The sequence below is a fragment of the Coffea arabica genome, chromosome 2e (genome assembly GCF_036785885.1).
Source record: "Coffea arabica cultivar ET-39 chromosome 2e, Coffea Arabica ET-39 HiFi, whole genome shotgun sequence".
In the NCBI taxonomy this organism is placed as follows: Eukaryota; Viridiplantae; Streptophyta; class Magnoliopsida; order Gentianales; family Rubiaceae; genus Coffea; species Coffea arabica.
The window spans coordinates 19,143,564-19,156,059 of record NC_092313.1 but is presented as its reverse complement, the minus strand read 5'-3'; the positions used below and the strand labels follow the sequence as shown (position 1 = coordinate 19,156,059).

Here is a 12,496-nt window from a genome sequence, read left to right as displayed (position 1 = left end):
TATTTTCTAATAACTAAATTATTTTGATATCAAATATAATCTAGCAAAATATGTAGGAAAAGTTGCATATCTCAACAGATTGGCCACAGCATAAAAGAGGAACCTCAGGCCTGAAACTTAAGTCCATTTTCAGCTGATAAATTGAGACTGGTTCTGTATTTCCCAAAAGAAACTAACTTTGTTTTAGTATCAGATATGATATGATATGATGCACATAAACTTTTCTGACATTTGACCTACTGGGCACTCAGCGTTATAAACTTCAATGATGACTTCAAAGGAGTCTGATACTTCCCTATATAATCGGCAATAAGCTCGGAATTTTGATAAGTTGAATGGTATGGCTTTGCATTCCACAGGATTATCATTCTTTGCCTGGAATTAATCAACAGCCATGACAGGTTGATGTGAGAACTGAGTTTTGGTTTGTGTAGTGAGGAGTTATTCAACTTCTTTAACATTGACTGCATCTTCATTCATAATATATATATATATCGTTCTTTGTTTGTTTGAAGATCTTGAGTCATCTTTACTTTTAAGTTTTAATGCTATTATTCTTCTGGTTCTTGGAAGTACTGCTTCATTCTATGGTCAATAATTAGGCAAAATGGAGTTAAGACACTATTTTTAACTGAGAAGTACGTAAGAAAGTACAAATATGTAATTCCACTGGAAACAAGGAGTGACACTCCGATATGACAACAGCTACAGATGAATGAACCGTGAGATCACGGTATACAACATGACTGGACTCCAACACACATCAAACGCAATGGAAATATCAATTCAGAAGAAAAGTGCTAATGAATAATAATAAAAACTAGTGTATCCAGCTGGGCTAGAACAGACTTCATGGAGTGGTGGTCTCAGGCTTTTTAGGCACCTCTGGCTTGGGCAAAGTTGGTAGCTCGGGTTTAGGCAATGCTGGAATCTCTGGCTTCGGCACATTTGGCAGCTCAGGTTTTGGCAATTCAGGAATCTCATGCTTTGGAACGGTTGGCAGCTCGGGTTTTGGCAATTCTGGAACCTCATGCTTTGGAACGGTTGGCAGCTCAGGTTTTGGCAATTCTGGAACCTCAGGCTTTGGCACGGTTGGCAGGTCGGGTTTTGGCAATGCTGGAATCTCAGGCTTTGGAACGGTTGGCAGCTCAGGTTTAGGCAGTGTTGGTATCTCAGGCATTGGCAAGGTAGGAATCTCAGGCAACCCTGTATCAAGAAGGCGACGCGCTTCAGCTTGGAAACAGTTGCTGCTCATGGATGATACAGCAACAAGCATGGCGAACACAAGAGATGCACGGTGGAAACCAGCCATCCTTGGAAGGGATTAAGCAAATATTGATGATATAGAAGGTAGATCGAACACACAGGTTGAAGAAAGTGCTTTAGGCTTTTTTGTCTTGTTTGCGAGTGCATGGAAGAATCTATCTGTATTGTGCTTTATATAGATGCGAGAAGTGGAAAGCAGGAAGGTTATTTCGCTTTGGTTGGTGGGGAAGTTGTCTCGTTGTCAGTTAGTTCAACTTCTCAACCATACATACATCTCTGAAAATGTCTTGACGCCTCCAAAGAAAAAACGAATAATAGTGGTTCAACCTACAATGTCTAATTGCTCGCTCATCTGCTAGATTGCTGATTAGTTACGTACGTGTATTCCAAGTATAAGATAATATATATGTGATTAACGCATACCAAAATGTCTTTGACGTATCGTTTGATGACAGCTCAGTTCCTCCTCAAATTTATTAATCAATGGTTCATGCAGGTTGGTGAACCTCACAGAAATGCAGCGCGATCGATGTGTAGCATGCACCTGGAGATTCATCAGCTAATTTTTTGTCAAACGTATTTCCCCTCGTGAATATGGTTTTCTATTCCTTGTTTCGTCTTCATATTTGTTCAAAGAGAGCCTTGCCGTTTTGTCTATTCCTTGTTTAATTACTATGGAAAGTTTCATTGGGGTATTGACAAGTTGAGACATTAATTTTACTTCCGCTACGTAATTTTTTGTGCTAACATGGATGGTATGCGGGGGGAATCATAAGTCAGAGGTCTCAGATTCGAGGCATCCCATCTAAAAATAAAATGAAATAAAGATGGTGCTTTATTGCTTAGATACATACACCCATCAATACCGAATCGGTGCCAATCATTCATGTTTAAATGAATTGCAGTAACAGTCGAAGGATGGTATTGATTTTAAGTGTCAGGGCTCCTTTTTTTTGGGAGTAATCCCATTCCTAAAACTCTTATTACAAAAGTTTATCCGGCTCCCTAAGTTACTTTTTGCTTACTTTCTTTTTTCTTTCAGTTACATTTTTAGTGGTAAAAAGTTGTGTGGGAAGAAGTTGTTTGTTTTCAATTGGTGAGGAAAAGAGGATCTCAAGAAGTATAAGGTTGCATTCTTGTTTCTTGTTTTCCTTTTACCCTGTCATGACAGCGAGTATCACAAGGCAATTTCTCTATGCCTGATTGGTCTGCACTCCTAACATTCTAGTTACCATATTGTTGCCGGTTTGTGAGTTCATTTGTGAGGTAGATTCAAGTTAACAGTCACCGATGCGAAAATCTTCATAAATGGGATAAACAAATTGTCACCTTAATGATGTGAAATCTCAACGATTACAATTAACGTTTTCACAATGTTTGGCTCAAGAAAATGCAAGGAAAAAAAAATTCAGCCACAACAATCTTCATTGATAGGAAAATGAAGCTCAAAACTTCAAGAGATGTCATCACATTTTATTACATCATTCATCATCAACAACAACAACTACAGCTTATAATACTACCGCCACATAGGAGGAGGAAAAGAAAATACAAAAATTGGACATGTACTACAAGATTGGGCTTAGCACCAAAATTCCCGATCCTTAATGGAATATTCACCATCTTCTTTCGACTCACTACCCTTGTAATTAAGGCTCCATTTCTCAAATGTACAGTCAACGAAATCATAGTAGCCCCCATGAACTGAAAGCTTACCGTTTGCCACCTTTTCTTCTATCCACGGATAAGTGAGCAGGTTCAACAAAGATTGGTTGATAGATACCTAAAAATGGAATACTGATTTCTTTAATATTCAATGACTAAAGTAAATTCATACAACCTAAGAACAAGTAGTTGTTGCAGCCATTTATGCTCAAGGAGGATAACTACACTTGCTGTTCAGAAAACTTGGCAACAAAAGGTTGAATATGCCATATTCATCTTGATGAGGTTAAATACTTCTCCATACTGAGATTTCATGAGAATAAAACTTGAATTGGCACGTAGAAACATACTTGAAGGTAATTCCAAAGTACATATTTTCTCATCCTTTCGAGAAGTAACTTGCCAAACTTTCAGTAACGTTTGATGAATAGACAAGTATTGATTACCATTAAACTAAACGTAGAAGCAAAAATCTAGAAGATAAAACCATGAAAAAGCTTGATGGTTAAAAGCAAAGGAACAAAGCCAATCAGAAAGGTAGTCTTTTCTCTATAGTTTGGAGTAAAGCTTTGTGGGTATTCATATTCTCCATAGAAATGCATATTTCAGTTATGTGAAATGCAAACATGGATTTGCTTGAACAAGGTGACACACTAAAAAGTGAAAATATGTGAATAAGAAGTAGCACCTTCTCACAGTGTCTGCACTGCTGATCGAAGTTGAGGTCGGAAGCAGTAGCAGTAGCCTTAGTGCTTAATTTTGCAGGCTTTCCAATTCGTACCCAATTTTCTATGAAGCTACTGAAAGAAAAATATAAGATGAATGAGGAGCTTCTGTCCTCTACTGCAAACTAGACATATTGACACGACAAAGAGTACCTAGAATTTTTGTTATCCTCCATGCTCATCAAGGCTCGAATGCCTCCACAGCAGCTGTGACCAACAACTAATATATTCTCAACCTGCAGAATTTTATAGAAATTTTAGATTAGTAGAAAGAGGAAATAGTATATTTGCATGACTACCTTCTGAGAGATGAAATCTTTAGCTTACTTCAAGAGAATTAACAGAAAATTCAAGGGCAGCATTGGTTTCTGAAGGTCCATTCTGCAGAAGAACAGTAAACACATTGAGAATCTCATGGAATGCAAAGGCTCATCCTCATTTCAATTTAGTCATGCTTCTCAGGCAGAAAGTGCAAGGGGCCCAAAAAAGAAGCAAATGCATCATTTATAAGACCTCATATGGAGGAACCAGATTGGCTACATTTCGGACGATAAATGCTTCTCCTGGTTGAAAACCAAGGATGCTTGAAGGACACACTCGTGAATCTGCACAGGCAATCACCATGAACTATTTCCAAATTTGTCAGTTCATAAGAACCTACTCACTGCTCCTGTAACTAAGCAAATTGTGACAAAATATCATATGAATAAGTACCTTAGGTTTTTGAACCTTGGCAAGATTCTGAAAATGTTCCAAGTTCTCCCTGTCCCACAAAAATATAAAGAAATCCTTATCAAGAGTGCAAAACTTTAATCTGCTAAACAGAGTAGGCAGTAATTATAAAGCTTACAGGTATTTATCCTTTTTGAAAGTTAGGAATCGACGCTTCATCTCTTTGAAAAGTTCAGATTCATTGTCCATTATTTGAACACACTTCTGCTCGTTATTAATGATCTCCTGAGTCAGGCCCTGAGATTCCCTCAAGGCCTTCACTTGCAAAGCTGAATTGCCCCTGTAGATGTAGAAGGAGGACGAAAAAGAAGCCTTTCTCAATCACTACCAACCAATTTACAGCTGGTAATGCAGATAATTCAAGGCAAAAAAAAGACATGCTTATCTCTTGGGATCAATTGTCGAATGTGGCATGTCTTTAATCTTAAAGTGTAGGAATTTCCTATATATGAGAGACCAAGCAAGAAACATTAGAAACTTCTTGGGCTGATTTGGACATGATAGATTCATGAATTTAAGCCCTGAGGTTGAAAATCAGATAGCTTTACAAAGGGAAAGAAGGATACAAGCAATAAATACCGTATCAATAATCAAAACTGATCTTCATGGAAGAAAAATCTTAGAAATAAGATTTTGTCAATAATGGAAAACTAGTTAAGGATCAGTTTCCAAATAAGAAAAAAACAAGGGTGGTAAAAACGAAAGTCCTTCTCTTTGCTTTCTTTTGCCACATATTGACAAAGCCAATTAAACGCTAAAACAGAACAAGATCACGATTGCAAATGGCCCACAATCTAATGGCCTAACCTTTACGAAGTTGTTAAATATTCTAAATTTTATGTCCATTTACAAGTTAGATCATGAACCTCTAACAGTCAAAATTAGAAATCACCAACAAGCCACTCGTCAAATGACACTTGGTACAACCTAATTTGGACTAGGATAGGATCTGAGACGCAGAGCTCACAAAAATTAGCATCTTGATCGGTTAGTAGCAAGTAGCAACTACAATAAAAAAGAACTAAAAAAATAAGAAAAAGAAAAAACTCATTTAGTCTTAAGCAATTCAAGAGAATAAAAATTGGAACTTTGAAGAGACTTACTTGAAAGCATCCATTAATCTCGGATGGGCCTGCTTAGTTTCCGAGAATCTCAACTGGGAACAAGAAATCTGCTTCACAGATTAGAACAAGACAGCAATCAAAGAAAACGAATGAGTACCATATATTGAACAAATAAAAGATATTCATTTACAAATACTAAATCATTTATGCATTAAATCTCAATATACAGAGGAGAGATAATGATCTACTTTAATTTTTCTTGGAGAAGTGCTGGGGAAGTTGCTGGAGGAGGAAGTAGCAGTAGTCACAGAGGTGGATTGTGGGACTGGTAGAGCCATTAGATCTAGCTCTTTCAGGGGGCTCAAGGGTCTTCTGGCTCTAGTTCTATATTGGGAAATGAAGGAAATGATAAAGGGAATTCTTTCTTGGTCGCTACAATTTTAGCAAATGTGCAGAAGAATGGGTTTAGATGCGTATTTATGGAGGCACTCATACATTGTGCAGACATGAGAGTCAGTTTGTACTTTGTGTAAAGTTTGTCTGGCGGATCGAAGGACACCTGTTCTCTCCAAGAAAGACGGAGAAATCTATGTTGTTTCTTTTCTTAAGTGACTGCTACACGCCTGCCGCATCTATCCCTGCTTGGTAAGTGGTAACTTGGGTTTTCATCCGTCTCTTCATCTTTCATGTTTGTGGCAAACCAGACTGTGCTAGACAAGGTACAAGCTCAGAGGCGTACTGTACAAGTTGCACCTTTCTTACTAATTATAGAAGCCTCTCCTTAGTCAAAGGATACCCCTTTTTCTTTTTCTTTTTTTTTTTTTTTAAACAGATTGATTTGTTTAAATTGCTAGTATTTTATGTTAGGGATAATTTCAGAAATCTCCCTTGAGGTTTCTTATTATTTTACTTGGTTCCCTTGACGTTTTAAAAATTACACTTACCTCCCTTGATTTGACACTTTGATAACCAAACTTTAGAATAGAGTAAAAAATTTAATGAATACCCTAAAATGCCCTTATTTCACAAAGTTCAATTTTTGTTCTTCAAAACAAAAAGAGTGTCAATTTTTTCATGCCAATATTTGTTATTTAATAATCAACTATTACAATAAATCTTTTGCTAAAATAGGATATTTTTCATAGTGCTTTATTAGGAATATAAATTCTTTTTAAGATAGAAAAAAAGTGCTAATTTGTTTCTTTTAAAGTTTATGGACTATTTTTTTAATAAAGTTTATGGACTAGTTTATTGATGGAACTATCATAATTTAGTAGTGATTTTGGGCTATCTGTTTTTAATCATTGTTGACTTATCCTTGATTTTGATACCAAAAAAAAAAAAGAGTTACAAAAAAATTGAATGATATTAAAAATTATCAAAAACATATCACTAGTTTAATTTGAATAGATATTATGGACAACATTGATATTTCTTCTATACTTCTAATGAAATATAAAAGAAATGAATAAGAAAGGAAAATGTAAAAAAATTATAAAATCTATCCTTTGCATAAATATGGTAGCAAGAGAGTTTTATTAAAAATATTAAGGTTAGTATTGTCATTTTAAATGTATAAAGGAGGTAGGTGTAATTTTCAAAACTTTAGGGAAGACAAGTGAAATTATTAAAAACCTCAGGGGAGGTTTCTGCAATTATCCCTTCATGTTAATCACAAGAATCATGATAGGAGTACCTTTACGGGCGGGAGTGGATTTTCCGTTGATTGCTGCCAGGTTCGGTGGATAAGTCCAAGAACGACAGAGAGAACAAATTTGTGGGGCACAGTCCATTCCATCTTATGTGGATTTCCCTTGCTTCCGAACGATGTTTCTCTTGGGCTTTACCTCCTCTTATGGAAATGGAGATACATGTTTCTGAAAATTAACTTATAATAATATAATTAACCAAATTGCTCGGTAGAAAATGAATTTCCTACGCTAAATGAAAAGAAGAAATACGTTTTATAATCTCAAAAGGCAAGGAGAAAAAACTAGTCTTACGTCTGCGCAGCCTCACAAGTCAGGAGGCAAAAAATATTTTGTCTTGTTTGGACAAGTACCTGGCGCAAAGACGAATTTTTTAATGAATGAAGTGGTGAAAAACAGTACTCTGCAATCATCTCGATATCCCTGAGATAATTATTTTTTCAAGGCTCTGAAGGTCCCAAAATTCATCTCATTTTCTTGGTTCAACCTTGTTAGGAGTACTTCACCCCAATTGCTTGAATGTTCCCTTTCACCTCCAACTCAACCATGAACAAAGTAGGCACATCACCATAAATAAAGTCACATTTATGGCGCAAAGATGAAGTTTTGAATGAGTGAGAAGTCAAAACTATTCTGAAGATAATTATAATTTCTAGGTTCCGAAGGTCCTAATTCTCAGCTCATTTTCTTAAATGAGCTTAAATGTTCCCTTTCATCTCCAACATCACTCTAGTTGCTTAATTGTTTCCCCTTCATCTCCAACTAAACCATGAATAAGATAGGCACATCACCATGCTTAGAAATACAAAACCTTCCTTGGCTGCTTTTGTCTCCGGCAATCAACATGGTTCATGATTTTACCCAGAAAGGCATCCTTCTGCAACAGTTTGGGAATAAATGTTTACCACTTTATGACTTCGGAATATGCTCCTTCAGCATGAAACACTGATTGACGTATCAAAAGTTTCAACTTCGTCCCCGATTCTTGAGAACGGATAAAACCTAAGTCGTGGAAAATGCCAACGAGAAGATAGCTATAACCTCTACAGATGGTAGAGTATAAACGAAAGAGAAATTTATGATCAAAATACTCAAGCACAAGGAAAAGACAAGGACCGTCTGAGAAGTTGTACTTGCTAATAAGATCACTGACAAATAATTTACTCAATAAATTGTTGTCAAACAGCAGTAGCAAGCTTGTCACCATGCAGTATTAATCCTATATGGTTCAACAAGTATGCTCCAACCTCCAGATTCCACATGTGCAGTGTTTCCATAGGAAAGAAATATAGCGGCACGTAAGACATGCTATGTAGTTTGCAGCTCAGCAGTAAGAAAATGACAGATTCAACAACAGCTAATAAGAACTCATTTCAATACATGAGAGAAGCAAAAGTAACCATCGAGTTAGCAGATTTCAGATGGCCTATGTCAGGTTTACGATCCAATGCCTTCATGACTATAGCTAGGTGCAGTAGGGGCCTGACAAATTTCACTCTTTGTTTGCCAAAATATGGTTCTCAAATGAAGCAGGGCAAAACATGATGAAAATGAAGCAAAAGAGAGTGGGCCAAGAAAAAGAGGAGAGGAACTCCATTTCCCTTCTCAAATTGGTTTGGTTCTCGCTGCTTCGCTGATAGCTACTGTTTCACAATTTCCTCTACTAAGTTGATTCATGAAAGCAAGAAGAAAATGAAAGTGCAGTTGCAAGAGTAAATCAATCACTGGCATTCATATGAACAGCACAATCAAGTGAAAGAAACTATCTTGTATATGCAAAAATAATTGATATTATACCGCAAAGAAGGTGAAATACCATCTCCATCATACACAACACCAACAGATCCCTGCAAGAAAACACTCAGAGACAACTACAACAATGATAATATGGTGCCATGCCTTTATCATTCAAATAAACAGAAAAAAGACTAGAGAAGTGCATACCAGCAATAGGCAGACATCTAGAAATTTGCAGATAGCAAACCACAGGTTAAAAAGCCCCCCTTAAATCCCTTTGGGCTCTGAAGAATGCGTATTGCAATCTGTTGACCACAAGCCAAATGTAAAGATAGAAAAGAATAAGATTCAGGAAAGCACGTAGTGGAGGAACTTCACCTTATTGCAACATCAACTGTAGAAAAGAGTTTTCATTACAGACAAGGACATTTATCTTCAGCAAAAGAGTGTGTTCGGATAGAGTATTATTTGAAAAGGACAATTTGCAGGATGGGAAGACATTATCAAGTCTATAATAATTTCAGTGATGCATACACAGAAGAGAATTTCATAGCTAGGTAGACGATAATAGAACAAACTACCTTTACCTTTTATCATTACATCCTCTCATTGTTGTGTAGTCCTACGTGACATGCGTCAACCAGAGACCAGAAGCCCTTTGACTGCAAGGTTGAGAATTTTATTCTCTCAAAGGTTTACGAGATATTGTGGGGTCATCTGAAACAGAGAGAGAGTAGGTGCAATATCCATGACAAAAATGAGTTAAGGGGCTTGAGAAATGATTCACAGATCCTTCCATTCCATTTTCACATCTTAATAGCAGAATTCAAGGTGCAAAAGAAAATCAATTAGAACATTTGAAGAACATAACATATTAATATTGCATTTTTGCATATCGAAAACCAAGCACGTAAAATGGCAACTTGCCGAGGCAAAATTTTAAAACTAAATAAAAACGAAAATAGTTCTTAATCATTAAACAGCTCGATTCTGAAGCTGTAAACCGTACCATAAAAAGCATCCTGCTGCTGAATGTACATTCAATTAGACTACACAAGAAAAATAAAGGGAAATGCCCAAGTTGCTCTACATCATTAAGTTCTACAGGCATTAAAAAAACAAAAAAGTAGCTAAAACTACAACAGGATAGATCCAAATTTCACTAAGCAGCCTTGACCTTATCATCACCTACAACATTGAGTATTGGAAGAGTGCTTAGGAACTCATCCAGACCCTCAAAAAAACCACTCCCCTCAATGATATCCTCCTCCCCACGGCCTGTTCCATTTCCTTGGACCACCCTTGGTGCAGGCTCTTCAACCTCATTATTAAATTCCACATTCAAGTCTAACTTCCCAAAGTCCTTTGCAACTCTCGCAGAATGCCTCCTTCCACTAGTAGCAGCCACTTTCTTACTTGACTCTGCAGAGGGTGCATTAGGCACTTCAACACCCTCTTGAACAACCAAGCCTTCTCGCACATTCTCACTCTCCCCTTTAGGATTCTTCCCCTTGTCAACCTTTGGTGGTCTGCCTCTGCGACCAGGTGTTCCTGTTCCTTTATTTTTCACAACCTTCATTTTCTTCTCGCCTTTTGCTTTCTTCTTCCTCATTTCAGTTCGCCAATCATCATCAGATTCCTCACTTGGATCCGAATATTCCAAAAACACATCCTCATCATCTACATAAACTCTTGGACCTGAACTCTTCTTTTTACTACCCACATTCCCACTCCTCGGTCCCGCAGCATTATTTTTCCCATTATTCACATTCCAATTCCCAGCATTCCCACTGCTTCCCATCCCTTTTGGACAAGTAAACATAGGCGAAAATGGAGTCCATTTTCCACCCTTCCCCCTGTTCCTCTCCAAAATCTCCATGGAAACCCCCAATGGCATTAATCCCCAACAACAAAAGTATGCATCCTGGCCATCAACAATGGGGGGTGGTGATGGAAGCTCCACCCCTTGAAACGCCTTCCTACAATTCTGACATTTCAAGGTACAATCCGCATAAACACTAGGATACTCGTACATATAATAACAATAAGGACATGCTGTCCAGAAACTCAATGCCCCACCATCTGATGATCCATCCTTTCCCCTCTCCTCCTCTCTTCGATTAACGTCACTATTATTACCAACGTCAACATCATCATCAGGAACATTATTGTTATCATTAGTATTACTAGCGTTGCCAATACTACTAGAAAAATCATGGGTTGCATTGTTACCCATCAAATTATCTTTCCTCTGCTGCTGCTCGGGCTGGGGCTGGGGCTGGGGCTGAGGTGGAAGCTGGGCCTGGGGTTGAGGCGGGGGCTGGGGTTGCCTCCCTTGCTCTCTACTCAGATTCTGCTGCGGCAAATTTTGACTGATGGGTTGTCGAGTCAGATTTTGCGGGAGTAAAATCTGACTCCGGGTTGGTTCTCTAACCGTCCCATGTTGGGGCTGGGTGGGCTGCATCACTTGTTCTCGATTGCTCATTGCATGCTGAGGCATCACCTGAAAATTTATCTCAAATGGCTGATAGTTAACTTGTTCCCTAGGGCTGGCCGGATTAAACCCAGGAGGGACAGGACTCATCGGGTTGACTCTGAGGTGAGCCATCAGCTCGCTATCGTACATGTTCTTTCTAGAGGGGTTAGATAATACTTGCCAGGCATTAACCACAAGTGTGAAGGCTTGATCGGCAAAGGGGAGCTTATTCTTCTGCGGGTTTAAAAGAAGTGCGAGCTTCCGGTACTGACCGGCGATGAGCTCGGCGTCGCGGGACTGCTGAGGGGTGAGCTGCAGCACAGAATACCAGTCGTGGAGGTTGTTGATCCGCTTATCTCCGGAGAGGAGGGTGTCGGCGACGGCGATTATTTGGTCCGCGTACAAAAGGGTCGGGTCGGATTCTCTTGCCCGGGCGGCGAATGATTTGCTACCCACGAGGTCACGTCCAGCTAAAAGCTTCTCAGCTATAGATAACCACCGTAGAGCTTCCGCTCTGGTGGTGGCGCTGCTGCTGCTGCTGGTGGCGGCCGTGGTGGTGAAAAATGGAAGCTCCATTTTTATTGTATTTTATTTTTGTTTTTGTTTTGTTTTGTTCTGGGGAAGTGAAGAGCACTAGTGATAGACTTCTGCTGAGCATAAAGTGGGTAGTGTGATTTTTCGGGTGGACAAGAAAGTACACGTGTTTTATAAGGAAAGGATTTTAAAATAATTTTCTTGGGTAGGGATAAAGGGGGAGTTTTGTAATTTGATAAGGGTGATCAAATGTGTGTAAAATGTGCTTTAATTGGGGTGTAGATTCTGACAGCGGTAACCGGTACACCCGACATTTGGAATTATTTTTTGAAGCTTTTGTAGAAAATAGATTCAATTATCATTTTTCTAACATCTATGTAACCAAAACATATTGTAATAATTAATATATACGAGATAAAAAAATTTTCTTGTATTTTTATAACAAAAAAATATTATAATAATTTGATGTATACAAAATAATAAAATAATCGAAAAATGTATCCATAAAAAACATAAAGAAATTTTTAAGAAAAATTATAATCCAAACATACTTAAAGCTCCAAGTCAAAAGTGGAAGGAGGTTTTGAT

General features: G+C 38.0%; 3 protein-coding genes across 5 annotated transcripts; all 3 read right to left on the bottom strand.

Annotated features, from left to right (window-relative positions):
* Positions 1–643: 643 nt before the first annotated feature.
* Positions 644–1,397, bottom strand: LOC113728445 (uncharacterized). Its single transcript, XM_027252848.2, has one exon. It carries the CDS (start codon positions 1,310–1,312, stop codon positions 851–853), a length of 462 nt encoding a protein of 153 aa, XP_027108649.1. The 5' UTR covers positions 1,313–1,397; the 3' UTR covers positions 644–850.
* Positions 1,398–2,673: 1,276 nt separating this feature from the next.
* Positions 2,674–6,145, bottom strand: LOC113731649 (beta carbonic anhydrase 5, chloroplastic). 3 transcript variants are annotated; one of them, XM_027257027.2, is made up of 10 exons: positions 5,701–5,782; positions 5,492–5,559; positions 4,770–4,830; positions 4,507–4,668; positions 4,371–4,419; positions 4,170–4,283; positions 3,984–4,037; positions 3,810–3,892; positions 3,620–3,731; positions 2,674–3,049 (listed from the first exon to the last, which is right to left on the bottom strand). In XM_027257027.2, the coding sequence occupies exons 2-10, from the start codon at positions 5,499–5,501 to the stop codon at positions 2,849–2,851; spliced, it is 846 nt and encodes a 281-aa protein (XP_027112828.1). In that variant the 5' UTR covers positions 5,502–5,559; positions 5,701–5,782; the 3' UTR covers positions 2,674–2,848. The 3 variants fall into 3 exon arrangements, with proteins under 3 accessions (XP_027112828.1, XP_027112827.1, XP_027112826.1); XM_027257026.2 differs by lacking the exon at positions 4,770–4,830 and having other exon boundaries at positions 3,620–3,728; positions 5,701–6,145; XM_027257025.2 differs by lacking the exon at positions 4,770–4,830 and having other exon boundaries at positions 5,701–6,143.
* Positions 6,146–9,848: 3,703 nt separating this feature from the next.
* Positions 9,849–12,042, bottom strand: LOC140036805 (uncharacterized). Its single transcript, XM_072079597.1, has one exon. It carries the CDS (start codon positions 11,948–11,950, stop codon positions 10,061–10,063), a length of 1,890 nt encoding a protein of 629 aa, XP_071935698.1. The 5' UTR covers positions 11,951–12,042; the 3' UTR covers positions 9,849–10,060.
* Between the last annotated feature and the right edge of the window lie 454 nt (positions 12,043–12,496).

Bases quoted from the DNA above. Each gene is read 5' to 3' on its own strand.
- LOC113728445 (XM_027252848.2), bottom strand. From the start codon at position 1,312: ATGGCTGGTTTCCACCGTGCATCTCTTGTGTTCGCCATGCTTGTTGCT.
- LOC113731649 (XM_027257025.2), bottom strand. From the start codon at position 5,790: ATGGCTCTACCAGTCCCACAATCCACCTCTGTGACTACTGCTACTTCC. The intron at 4,420-4,506 runs GTAAGCTTTATA...TTTGTGGGACAG, and splicing joins TTCAAAAAGGATAAATACCT to GGAGAACTTGGAACATTTTC. The intron at 3,050-3,619 runs GTGCTACTTCTT...TTCCATTTTTAG, and splicing joins AGTGCAGACACTGTGAGAAG to GTATCTATCAACCAATCTTT.
- LOC140036805 (XM_072079597.1), bottom strand. From the start codon at position 11,950: ATGGAGCTTCCATTTTTCACCACCACGGCCGCCACCAGCAGCAGCAGC.